General features: G+C 42.5%; 1 protein-coding gene across 1 annotated transcript in view; it reads left to right on the top strand.

The window, feature by feature from the left end:
* The window catches only part of ZC3H10 (zinc finger CCCH-type containing 10), a 29,743-nt gene extending 20,697 nt beyond the window's left edge, over positions 1-9,046 (top strand). Inside the window, exon 2 of the mRNA XM_077483408.1 lies at positions 4,005-9,046. Within this exon, the coding sequence (XP_077339534.1) occupies positions 4,102-5,397 (1,296 nt within the window). The 5' untranslated portion in view covers positions 4,005-4,101 and the 3' untranslated portion in view covers positions 5,398-9,046. The remainder of the gene's footprint in view (positions 1-4,004) is intronic.
* Positions 9,047-14,112: the final 5,066 nt, after the last annotated feature.

The raw sequence follows: 14,112 nt of genomic DNA, 5'->3' as shown, positions 1-14,112 counted from the left end.
AAAGACTCTGACTACAAGTTAGAAGACTGGCTGGAGGCCAGCCTAGATTTGTAGGAGGAGTCGGGGGTGTATATATCCCTCCTGTCAGGTCCAGCGTTGGCTCATCTTCCTGGTTCCCACCCCCAAACTTTCATTATTTTATATCGCATTTCTCATACTCCTATCCAGGGTAAGCCCTCTTTTAGGCACTGACCAGCTAGACCAGGGTATACCTCGGATAGTTAAGATCATTGCATTTCCAAATGAAGACTCTGACTACAAATGTCAACTAATCAGAAATAAAGTTTAACAAAAACAGATTTGTTTGTTTCATTTTGATGTAATGTGATAGTTTTGGTCTATTTGTTAATGTTTGAAGCATCCAAAATAACGTAATGACATAACGAATGATTCGGATCTGTTTGTTTTTATTCAAGTGAGTGTATTGTCAATATTCTAATGAGTAAAGAATATTTTTTTTTTTTTTTTTTTTTGATGGGGTTAAGAGACCATTAGTTTAATTGGTATATGCACGGCCCAACAAAGTCAGTTGGGAATGGGGAAATTAATTCAACTTTAACATAATAGTATATGTATGTATTCAGATGAAAGCGGTGTGGTAGTCTTTGACTCTTGGATAATCAGCTGATTCTTTTTGCATTAAAGCGGAGGTCCACCCTAAAGTGGACCTTCCGCTCATTTGAATCCTCCCCCCCCCCTCCGGCGCCACAATTGGCACCTTTCAGGGGGGAGGGGGGTGCAGGTACCTGTACAGTACAGGTATCTGCACCCACTTCCGGCGTAGATTCTGCAGAAGGTACGCCCCTTTCCGAAAGTCCCCCGCTGCCTGCTGGGAAACACACGAATCCCAGAGACAGCGGGGACCATCCTTATTGCGCAGCGCGACTCACACATGCGCAGTAGGGAACCGGGAAATGAAGCCGAAAGGCTCCACTTCCTGATTCCCATACCCAAGATGGTGGCGGCAGCACCCGAGAGACGATCGAGAGATCGGCTTCGGGTGCCGACATCGCGGGCGCGCTGGGCGGGTAAGTGTCACTTTTAAAAGTCAGCAGCTGCAGTATTTGTAGCTGCTGGCTTTTAAAAAAAAATAAAACGGTGAACTCCCGCTTTAACATTTTTTATTATAAAAAATGTACTAGATTTCAAGTGGAAACATATTGAAATAAATACAGTAAGGTATGAAAGTGAAATAAGATGATTCCTAGGATTATATACTATGCAGGAGCGATACATTCTGGTAGTGCTGCCTGATTGAACGCACTGCTTGTGCAATAAAGCAAGTTTGTGATTAAAGTCTAAGTAAACCCAGCTTTTTTAAGCCAAGGTAGCTGCCATCTTTGCCTCTGTTTAATCTACAGCTGTCATGATGAGATATATATATATATATATATATATATATATATATATATATATATATATATATATATATATATATATATATATATATATATATATATATATATATATATATATATATATATATATCTGCAGTTAGAGAAATGTGTGGGCAGCCACTCCTGAGAGCCGAGGTTCCCTACCCCTGTTCTAGAGGATGGCTGTTCAATGAAGGCATATTTTACCTTTTTAAACTCCTGAAAATTTTAAGATTTCAGCATTTCTGAAAAATTTTGTAGTCTTATCCTAGTGCTTGGGTGAAAACAGATTAAACAAATCCTCCTACTTAGGTTTTATTCCTTTTTATCTGCAGTCTTCCCCCTCTCTATACCCTTTCAGAAGTGTAGATCCTGACCACTTCCCCAACGGGCTATAGTAAAATGACATCCTCTACTTTGTGGGGGGGGATATCTGAATAATGCCTGTAGCTACAGCCAGAAATTCTGTGCACGATAACGATCTGCCGCCGCCATCCGGTGCTTCTCCAGGCCCCTGATGACACGGGGAAAGAATTCGCCCACCGCCAGATGACGAGCTTAGAGATTTTCGGTGACCAGATGTTCACCAGTCATCTCTATGACCGTCGGAGGCTCGGGCGTGGCGTCATAACCCCGCATTGTAAGCAAAGCCGCGATTGCGGCTGTCAGCTTGAGATCAGAATTTTTTTTTTTTGTCTTCCGATCTTATGCTTTACAGCCTGGAGGAGAGATGTGGGGTCTTATTGACCCCACATCTCTCCATAAAGTGGGCCTGTCATGATAGATTCCTGTTAGAAGGGATGTTTACATTCCTTGTAATAAGAATAAAAGTAATCAAAAAAATTTACTGTAAACAAATAAAATAAACTTTTTTTTCTTTTTTAAACGTCCCTGTCCCCGGTAGCTCGTGCTCAGAAGCAAACGCCCCGCCCCGCCCACATAGGTTAACGCCGTTCAAACCACACGTGTGGTATCGCCGCACGTGTTAAGCGAGAGCAATAATTCTAGCCCTAGACCTCCTCTGTAACTCTAAACTGGTAACCGGTAAAAAATTTCAAAGCGTCGCCTATGGAGATTTTTAAGTACTGAAGTTTGGCGCCATTCCATGAGTGTGCACCATTTTAAAGCGTGACATGTTTGGGTATCTACTCAGCGTAACATCATATTTTACATTATAAAAAAAAAAAATATTGGGCTAACTTTACTGTGGTTTGTTTTGTGTGTGTGTGTGTTTTTTTTTTTTTTTTTTTTTTTTTCAAAAAAAGGCATTTGAAAAATGATTGCGCAAATACTGTAATACTGTAGGAGATAAAAAGTTGCAATGACCGCCATTTTATTCCCTATTTCCCATGATGCTTAGGCACTTTGCAGTGTAGTTGAGCATCATGGGAAATGTAGTTAAAAAACATCTGGGGTGCCAAGGTTCGCCATCATTGCCCTAGGGCAGTGATGGCGAACCTTGGCGCTCCAGATGTTTTGGAACTACATTTCCCATGATGCTCAACTGCACTGCAGAGTGCTTGAGCATCATGGGAAATGTAGTTCCAAAACATCAGGGGTGCCAAAGTTCGCCATCACTGCCCTAGGGTGTCTGCTAAAAAATATATATATATTGTTTGGGTGTTCTGAGTAATTTTCTAGCAAAAAAAAAATGATTTTTACATTTAGGAGAGAAGTGCCAGAATAGGCCCGGTATGGAAGTGGTTAAAAATCTTTCTTCTTCTGTCTCGGCAAAGAGGAGGGGGTGGCAAGAAAAGCTCCTTCTGAGCTCTACCTCCAGACACTAATTTATCTTGCGTCAAGAAAACTTCTCAGAAGGGACTCATGCTGGTAACAGAGAAATAAAGCACCAGAGAGAAATGACACTTAGAGCTTTGGGGAGCGATAAGTAAATGCAGATATGTGCTTTGCTCAAAATCCATGACTGAAGTTTACAAGCACTTTAATGGAAGCATGTCATTTAGAGCAGTACAGTCGCTAAGAAACAGCTGCTTTCACTTTAAATTTTGTTTGTACCCCTCAGATCATAAACGGAGATTAAACAAATCTTCCTACATAAGTTTTACATGTATTCTGCTGTCTTCAGCTTGCTATATTTTTTTAGAAAGTTACTTCCTCTTTCAGCAGTGGGAGTGAAGTCTTGGCATATACTGTGTTACAGCTGATTAGAGGAAAAGCGCGCACACACACCCCTCCACATAGGCAGATACTTGTGCTGTGAATAGACGGACTCTCTGCTATTCTATTTATAGTACCCACCCTGACACGAATTTTCAGCTGCTTTTACCTCATGTGTCAGAAGTTATGCTGGTAAAAGAATGGAGCAGCAGAAAATCACAGGGCTTATTTAGTGCTTTGCAGAGAGATAAGTAAACACTACAGATATATGGGCCTAGGTCAAATTTCACGAATCGGGTTTACATCCACTTTAAGCTACAAATACATTTAATAAGATGTGGATGTAATCATTTTCTACAGTGTCCACCAGGGCATTTTACCTTTTTGAGGCTTTCATGAATGTGTACTATTTAGTCTAACCTCTCATGTTTTTAGCTGCTTTGTAATAATCCTATTAAGTATTACTGTTAGCTTATATTTTTGTGCTGAATATAATGTTTTCTTTTCCAGCTTATTCAAAGCGCTACTTTGCCTGGTGCATCGCAGATACTAAGGCGCAGTGTAAGCGTTGAGGATTATATAATACGAGCAATTGCTGTAATAAACAATGCCGAACAGGGATAACTATGCAAATGGCGGTGGCAGCAGCGGTAGTGGCAGTGAGGAAGCTGCGTCAACAGTCGATTTTGTGTGCCGTGACTTCTTACGTAATGTGTGCAAGCGTGGCAAGCGCTGCCGTTTCAAGCATCCAGATTCAAATGATGTGTCTGACCTTGGAGTGCAAAAGAATGAATTTATTTTTTGCCACGATTTCCAGAATAAGGAATGTTCGCGTATTAACTGCAGATTCATTCATGGTACCAAGGATGACGAGGAGCATTACAAGAAATCGGGAGAGCTACCTTCTCGCTTACGTAATAAGGTTGCAGCTGGTCTTGGCCTGTCTCCTACAGACATTGCTAATAAAGATGAGATTCCCATCTGCAGGGATTTCCTAAAGGGTGATTGCCAGCGCGGTGAAAAGTGCAAGTTTCGGCATTTTCGCAACGTGCGCAGAGATTTCGATTATCAATATGAATATTCAAGCGACAGGCAAAGTGGAGCTATGGCTACAAGTGCAGCTACTGGAAGTTTTTCTACAACTGCAAGCCGTGCTTTTGAGCATTATGGCTCCTTTGATGGCCTTTCTGAACCTGAATTCTTTTCCTCTTCATATTATCGCTATAGGGATCGATTTGACGATCCCGTAATGAAGAGGAGGCGTGTAGGCTATGATGGATACTATAATGTATCCCCAGTTGAGTATCGTATGTTAGAGGAAGAAAATGTCATGCTGCGTAGGCGTGTTGAGGAGCTAAAAAAGCAGGTTTCTGTCTTGGCAGCAACTAATGAAGTGTTACTGGACCAGAACGCTCAGTTTCGTAGCCAAGCCAAAGTTGTTACACTTAGCACACTGAGCACCACTGCTCCAACTAGTGAACAGGCTGTAGGGACTGTAACTAACTACAACCATGGCATTACACCAACCCAAGGGAATGTAACTAACTACAACCATGGCATTGCACAAACCCACACCACATTAAGCAGTCAGGCATTGCAGCCTCGAGCAGTTACTCAACAGGAGTTGGTGGCTTCCACTGGTGCCCCTGCTCCTGCGCAGACCAATGCAGCCCCTCAGTTAAATCCTGAAATTACACCACTTTCTGCTGCACTGGCACAAACAATTGCTCAAGGAATGGCACCTCCACCTGTTTCCATGGCACCGGTTGCTGTGTCTGTGGCACCTGTGGCAGTTTCCATGGCACAGCCCTTACCTGGCATTACAATGAGCCAATGCACTACACCAATGGTATCGTATCCTATTGCTTCACAAAGCATGCGAATAACAGCCATGCCCCACTGAAATTGTTTAGGTATAGTGTGTTTTTCAATGAGCACATAATTTGAGGAAGTGTAATGTTTACCTTTTAAAATAATTTTTGATGTGACTAACGTTTTTGTGTGCTTGCTGTATATTTCCATTGTATTACATACACCAAGTTAATAGAATTTTTTTTTCTTTTTTTTTTCTTTTGTGTATTAGACAGGATAGGTTCACCTCTCAGACAACTGCTGCAAAGGAAATCTCTGCAGAATACATCAGTTTTGGCCCAATAAACTTTTGGTAGGTTTGCACTAAGGGGCATATTAAGACAAACCATTGTACAGAACTGCTAAGCAGGAAGCAGCACCTGCATTTGTAATGAGCAAACATGACTGCTCCTACATATATAGGATTACAACCTACACATAGCAACAAGTATTTAAACAGATTATCAGGCTGATTATTTTAATGTGCATGTTAAGGCAGCACTCCAGGCACAACATTTTAAATACATTCCTTAACCACTTCAGCCCCGGAAGATTTTACCCCCTTCCTGACCAGAGCACTTTTTCCAATTTGGCACTGCACCGCTTTAACTGACAATTGCGCTGTTGTTTGATGCTGTACCCAAACAAAATTTGCGTCCTTTCCATTTGATCCTCTGCGTTTGTTTTGTTTTTTGGGCTATATATATATATATATAATTTTTTTTTTTTTTTTTTTTTTTTTTTTTAAGAAAACTAATTTCTTCATCAGTTTAGGCCAATATATATTCTACATGTTTTTGGTAAAAAAAAATCGCAATAAACACATATTGATTGGTTTGCGCAAAAGTAGTTCTTTTAATAGCATCTGCAAACTATGGGAAAGACCTTCTTTTGTGACCATTGGCATTTATACAGGAATCAGTGCTATAAAAATGCACTGATTACTGTGTAAATGTCACTGGCAGGAAAGGAACAAATGATATGGCTCCTCTGACAGCACAGGGATTGTTAATCAGTGCAACCCCGCCTCGGATGCCCACCCAGGACCACCAGTGATTGAAATGTGTGCCCACACATGATGCCAATCAGTACTTGACAGCAATACCTGCCAGTGCCTCCTAATCAGTGATGCCAATCTGTGCCGCCTTATAGTGCCCATATGTGCTGCATATCAGTGCCCGGCAGTGTCCTTGTTTACAAAACTTTATAACAAAGGAAGAAAGTGTTTTTGAAAAAAATAAAAAATTGTATGTCCTTTTTTATTTGTTTAGCAAAAATAAAAACGGCAGAGGTGACCAAATGCCACCTAAAGAAGGCTCTATTTGTGGGAAGAAAATTATAAAAATGTTGTTTAGGTACAGCGTAGCATAACTGCGCAATTTGTCATTTAAACAGCGACAGCGCTGAAAGCTAAAAATTGGCTTGGGCAGGAAGGGGGGGGGGAAGTGCCCTGTATTGAAGTGGTTAATTTAAAAAAAAAAATATATATATATATATATCCTTTTTAGAGTGAATTGGTGAGGATAGAAATTTGGGTGCCAGCATTGCTTCCCTTAGCCCACCTGCTAGTGTGTTTAACTGCCGTGTGGAAATTTGCAATATTCATGATGCCATTTTTTTTTCCCCCAATTCACGAGGCTACTAGCCTATCACTAATCAGTCTAAGTCAGGGGTCAGCAGCCTTTTTTCACTAAGGGTTGGATTCAATGTATGCTAATGCATGGAGAGCGGCATTCACCTGATAACAAATTAAGATAATAATGCTAACATAGTTATAATAACCGTACAGATTTACCTTACTTTAACCACGTTCCGACCAGCCGCCGCAGTTTTACTGCAGCATAATGGCATGGCTGGGCGAAACGACATTATGTAACGTTTCTTCGCCCTGTGACCACTAAGGACATGTGCCCACTGTTCTCCCCCGGAGCCGATGCGAGTGCCTGGTGGTCGCGATCACTGCCGGGCTCCCGCGATAGCTGCTGAAACGCCAAGATCTAGGATCTGTGTGTGTAAACACAGTTTCTGGTTCTCTGAGGGGAGAAGAGACTGATCGTCTGTTCATACATAGTCTCCTGCCCCCTTCAGTTAGAACACAGAGAGGGAACACAACCGCTTGCTTGCCCCCTAGTGGTTAACCCCATTCCCTGCCAGTGACATTTTTACAGGAATCTGCATTTTTTTTTTTAATAGCACTGATCGCTGTATAAATGCCAATGGTCCCAAAAATGTGTCATTATGTGCCATAAATGTCGCAGTCCTGCTAAAAATTGCAGAACGCCGCCATTACTAGTAATATATAAAAAAAATATATAAAAATCCCCTATTTTGTAGGCGCTATAATTTTTGGCAAACCAATCAATATACACTTATTGCGATTTTTATTTTTGGTTAAAAAAAAATGTAGAATACATATCGACCTAAACTGGGGAAAAAACAGTTTTTTATATATTTTTGGGGGCTATTTATTATAGCAAAAAGTAAAAAAAAAATTATTTTCAAAATTGTCGCGTTTTTTGTTTATAGCACACAAATTTTATTTGGGTGCAACATTGCACAACCGCGCGATTGTCAGTTAAAACTACGCAGTGCCGAATCTCAAAAAGTGCTCTGGTCAGGAAGGAGGTAAAATCTTCCGGGGCTAAAGCGGTTAAGGTGCTTCACTAGAACAAAGCAGTATCCTCTGTCCCCATACTGTGCTCTGCACCCCACAGACACAAAAACACACACTGTGTAAGTAGAACTCTCCTACCTTGCACAGGAGAGAGTGGCTGGCATCACAGGGCTAGATGGGGGTGGGAACTGCTGAAGTTAACTTTTTGTTCGCCCGGCAACCAATTGTCTGCTGTTTAACATAAAATGTTAACTTCAGCGCTTCCCACCCCCATCCAGCCCTGTGATCCAGCCGCTTGCTGCTGTCCAATGAAGAGGACAGCAGCGAATATGTCTGCAGGCCGGATGCCTGTGAATTAATCACGGGTATGGAGGGGCCGGACAATTATCAGTGGCGGGTTGCCGACCCCTGGTCTAAGTATTGTTTCTAGTTGGCAAAATGGTTTTCAGATTTTCTTTTGTTGTGTACTGAATTTGAAAGATTGCCCCTACAGGCAACAAATGAAATAAAAGCTACCACCCCTTCCCCCTAATAAAACTGACAGACAATTCCACCTTCTGAGCTGTGAAGTGGAGAGATGGAGGACAGTGTGCAATGCATTTACAGCCAAGGGCCTTGACTTTACCATAAAATCTCAATCTGTGTCTGTGCCCTGCATATCTGCTTCAGATTACTAGTCAGAATTTTAATGGGTGATTGATATATACGTTCTAGGTTTAAAACATTTTTTTTTTTGTAAGTTGCTATTTTCAATACTGTTTTGCTTCTTGCATACTTTCCTCTGTCGTTCCAACCCACCCACCCCCACCCTCCCTTTTTTTTTTTTTTTTTTTTTTTATAAGGTAAACATGTCATGAGATGAAATTTGATGGACCAAATCTTGTCTAGTCCATTTTTGTTTTTCATTTTTCGTTTTTAAAAGTCCTTTTTCTTTTCCTTTGCATGTTGAAACCCAACATATTGGTGTTCATTTAGATGCTTGTATGTTGTTGTACTATGGGATGTACAAAGTAAGCTTGACATCCTGTGTTTAGGCGTTTTAAATGGCAAAATGTACTGTTTGCTGCTATAAAAGTTATGAAAACTATTCTACTGTGTGTGTGTGTGTATTCTTCTTTTAATGGAAACTCTGTTCCCCACTGTGTTGGCAACCATAGTTTATCCCCTAATATAATAAAATATATATGGGGGGGCGAATGGAATGGATACCTGCTTTTGACAGTTGAAGTTCAGCCCCCCATCCTCCCTCCGCTGCCGAGCCATTTGGAAAGTGCAATAGGTAATGGTGTCGGCAGCACCCGAGAGCCAATGGGGTGCGGCCATAGCTGGATTCCAGGACAGCATTGGTAGCTGCTGCCTTTTCATGGGGGGTGGGCCTGGACCTTCTCTTTAAGGGACCTCTTATAATTCGGGGGAATAAAACTGAAATGACAAACAATGCTCTTGACGCTTCCAGGTAGCTTCAGAGCCCAACATCCTTCTCTCCTACATTCCAATTGGTCCATCACTATTGGGGTCTGCCTCACTGACCAATAGGCAGGGGCAGAGGAAACCTTTCATATTATGATGAGGTACCAAAGCTTTGCCTGTCAAACGGTGGCCATATTGGAAGTCTTTTTGTAGCTGCCTTAAAATTATCGGTAACTTTTTTTTTTTTTTTTTTTTGTAAGAGCAGTTACATGAGCAAAGGGTGATATGGGTCATTGGCTTGTATAAATGTGGCTGTGCCACTACAGGTCACAACTGTTTTCATGCAGATAGTTTCTCCTACAGCAATAATTGCTGATTCTAGTCAGCGGCCCATGTGAGTGAAGCCTCAATTTCATTCAGCAGATCAGTCAGTTTTGTAAGACTGCAGCACCCTTAGGTTATGGTATTTAACCACTTCAGCCACAGAAGATTTACACCCCCCCCCCCCCCCCCAAAGTGTTGCTAAACCCAGTAATATGAAAATAGTTCACCCCCCCCCGCAGTGCCCACAGCATATAAAGCTTTTAACATCAAAATACTGCCACTATATAGACCTTTTTTGTTTTTTGACTGCTCCGTATAGCGCAGTCACGTGATAAACTGCAGGGCCCACCCGAGTGCTGAGTCTTTAGATTTTTACTACAGCCTGTGTCCTCATGTTATAGGAGGCAGATCATCCATCAATCAAGATGTGGCACCCCACCCACTTTTTATTATTTTTTTTGTTACTGGGCATGGAGGAGAGTGGGACTGGACTGTCATTTAGGATCTGTATACATGCCGAATGTTTGATGTCAATACCATGTGACCTGAATCTCAGCTCAATGAGAAAATGTTCTCTCCAGCAATAGAGACCAAACTGAGCATGTGCCGCTTTACTACTCTGACTGTCTTATCTGGCCTTGCCAAGAGAGACCCTGCAGGAGGAGGATCTGTGCATACAGGATCAAAGAGCCTTTTTACACAATACAGAGAATTAACCCCTTAAGTTTCACAGTGAGTATAACGAGCATGCTTTAGGTCCCTCTCGCACTGGGGCGGGAGGTGCGTCAGCGGTAAAGCGTTGCTATTTTAGCGGCGCTTTACTGTCGGATTTGCTGTGCTATTTGGCCGCAAGCGAAGTGATTTTGCACCCTGTAAGCAGCCGAGAAAGGGTTAAAAACCTTTACTGTGGTATAGCCGTGGTGCCCCATTTCAATGGTATACACCACTCAAACGATGCTTTTTTTTATCATCCTGCTATCGCACCACTCCAGTGTGAGAGGGCTTTCACACTGGAGACACAGCAGAGGCTGTTTCAGGTTAGCTTGCAGGCGCCTTTTAATAGCGCATGCAAAATGACCCAATGTGAAAGGGGTCTTACTGCATATACGGACAGATGTTGCAGTTGTGGGTTTAGTAACACTTTAATGACTAGGCCATTTTTTGCGTTACTTTAGATTTCCTTTTTTTTCCCCTACAAATAGAGCTTTCCTTTGGTGGTATTTTGACCACCTCTGCCGGTTTTTTATTTAAATTTTTTTTTTCTTCATCAGTTTAGGCCGATACATATTCTTCTACATATTCTTCTACATATTTTTGGTAAAAGAAATTGCAATAAGCGTTTATTGATTGATGTGTTTTTTTGTTTTGTTTTTTTACTAGTAATGGCGCGATCTGCGATTTATTTATTTTTTTGACTGCGACATTATGGCGGACATGTTGGACAAATTTTTACACATTTTTGGGACCATTGGCATTAATACAGCGATCAGTGCGGTTATAAATGTCACTGGCAGTGAAGAGGTTAACCACTAGGGGTTACGTGTGTGTGGTGTGTTTTTTTTTTTTTTTTTAACACTGTAGGGAGGCTTGGCACATCACTGATCATCTTTCCGTATGACAGGGAACAGACGATCAGTGACAAGCTCACTAGGAAGCACGAGGAGAGGTTTGTTTACACTTACCTCTCCCTGTTCTTCAGCTCTGTGACCTGATCGCGGGACACCGGCAGCGACCGGGTCCCACAGCCACGGTCATGGGGCTCGGGACCAGGTCGTGAGTGCGCCACCGGCAGCGCATGACCCACGGTTGGGCACTTAAAGGGCAATGTACCTGTACGTGCCATTCTGCCGACGTATATCTGCATGAGGCGGTCCTTAGGTGGTTAAGGGCACAATGCTTCCTTCCTTCCCTTTTTTTTTTTTTTTTTTTTTTTTTTTTTATATATATTAAGTAAGCACTTTGCACCACCACCACCTTCCCATTTATGTACGTGGCAAGCTTGAGGACAGATTATTCATGATTTCACACGTGAGCGTTTTGTAGTAGCTTCAAAAACAACAAAACAAATCAAATCAAAAACACAATGGGGCTTATTTATGGAAGGAAAATCCACTTTGCACTACAAGTGCAAACTGCACTTGAAATTGCAGTCACTGTAGATCCGAGGGGGACATGCAAGGAAAATAAAAAACAGCATTTTAGCTTGTACATGATTGGATGATAAAATCGGCAGAGCTTCCCCTCATTTCAGATCTACTCCTCAGATTTACAGTGACTGCACTACAAGAACTTGAAATTGCACTTGAAAGTGCAAAGTGGATTTGCCTTTCATAAATAACCCTCATTGTATTCAATAGCCTGAGCAGCCTATTGCTTGTAGCTGAATGCTTGTCACTCTAGAAAGTACATGAGCTACTTTTCAGGTAGAAATTAGCTTTTTTGGCCCCATAGACTTAATTTGAGGGATTTTCCAGGTATTTTTTAACCTCTATTAAATGACAAGTCCAGCTAGTTTAGCTGGGCTTCGCCTAAGAGTCACAGAGTGCAATTAGTTTTGCACTCCTGTGACCTGTTTTTTGCAGAAGCTGAAAGCGATCTGAAGTCTTTGCTAAAACAAAAATCCTGAAGCACACTTGCAAAAACGCACACACAAAAAAAAGCTTGTATAAAAACACCTGAAAATTGCTCTCCGTTGGTGTGACTGCAGCCATACTGAACACTCATGGGATGCATGACATTAATTTGGCTTAAGCAAGAAACCAAGAAGTAATTGAAGAAATGTGTTAAAAAAAAAAAATAAAGTATACAATTGATCAGCCATCAAGACAAGAACTCCACTGAAGACTAGGGATGAGCTCACTTGTGTTCGCATGGTCCACGTGCTGAGCCCGCCAGGAAGTTGGTGCAGTGCTGCGCTAATCACAGGCAGTGAGAGATTGCCCCGATGCGCGGCTGCAGAGATCGGGCAATGTCTCCCTGCCTGTGATTAGCGTTGCACCGACTTCCTGGCGGGCTCAGCACGTGGACCATGCGAACACGCCTGAGCTCATCCCTCCTGAAGATCTTCTTCCATGTCTCCTGTGGGGCAGTTCTGATGTTCACATGCCTATTGTAAGCACGTTTGGTAGGGGACATGGGTCAGCATAGGTACCTGATCTGTCTCTGGCTATGCAGCCTCAGACACCTTTCTATTGAAACCAGCTTTACATTTTTCAGCAATTTGAGCAACAGCAGCTCTTCTAATGGATCAGGCTACAAAGGCCAGACTTTTCTCCCCATGTGCGTCAATGAGCCTTGGCCGCCCATTACTTGCCGGCTTTCCTGCCTTGGACCATTTTTGGTAGGTCTGACTACTGCATACTTGGAACATCCCACAAGAGCTGCAGTTTTGGGGTTGCTCTGACCTAGTTGTCTAGCCATTGCAATCGGGCCAGTGCTCATGTTTTGATTGATCAGTGTGTGTATGTATAGGGGATTTAAAGTGTAAGTAACTCCCCCCCCCATTATTTTCAGCCAAGGAAGCTGCCATCTTTGCCTGGATAAACAGGTGGGGTCTAGTGTGGGTTTTTTAAGTATGGGGGTAGTCGGTGCATGTCTGAGCAGGGAAGGAAAGGTGCCGGAGGAGAGGGAGAGGTTGAAGATGTGGGTTAGGGAGTTTAGGATAGAGTGGGAAGGTGGACTCAAGTAATTGTGACGGGAGAGGTGGGCCATGGAGAGGAGTTTATCAACTTCATCTGTGGTAACTGGACAGAAGGAGGAGAGTATTGAGTGTGGTGTTGGACCTGATGTGTTGGGAAGAGGAGGAAGTTGAATGCTGGATATCTCCCTGCAAATTGTGTCGATTGTGCTTTTGAAATGGTTGGCAAGCTGTTGAGCGTCAAGCAAGTTGGTGGGTAGGGGTGAAGTAAGGAATTAAGGGTAGAAAAGAGTTAATGAGGTTTGCATGAGAGGGTTTTGATGAGAGTATTGTAGTAGGTTTGTTTAGCAGCGTGGAGGCAGGAATTGTATTTGAGAAGGGCAGATTTGTAGAGGGTAAATTCTTGCAGGGGCTTCGATTTATGCTATGCTCACTCAAGAGCATGGCTGCGTCCCTTGAGACTTCTGGTGTCATCTGTTTTCTGGGGTTGTGGCAGATGGGGCCTGGTTCTGTGTGTAGAAAGAGGAGCAAGTATGTCTAGAGAGGATGATAGCATGTTGTTGTGGATGGAAGTGGTTAGGTTTGGGCAGGACAGGGGTGTGATTTTGTAGTAAAGGCCAGCAGAATGAAGAAGGGAAGAGTTGAGGTTGTGAAGGTTTCTGTGGGTAGTGGTTTGTGGGTTGGCAGCATGGGAGGTAGGAGACAAGGAGAGTGTGAAACGGATAAGGTTGTGATCAGAGAGTGGAAAGGTGGTTGCAGGGAGTGCAGCGATGGGAGAATAC

This window comes from Lithobates pipiens, unplaced genomic scaffold (assembly GCF_037356315.1).
Source record: "Lithobates pipiens isolate NorthernLeopardFrog02 unplaced genomic scaffold, aLitPip1_a1.2 Scaffold_16, whole genome shotgun sequence".
NCBI classification, from domain to species: Eukaryota; Metazoa; Chordata; class Amphibia; order Anura; family Ranidae; genus Lithobates; species Lithobates pipiens.
Note: the sequence above shows the minus strand (reverse complement) of the source record. Positions and strands in the feature narration are given on the sequence as shown.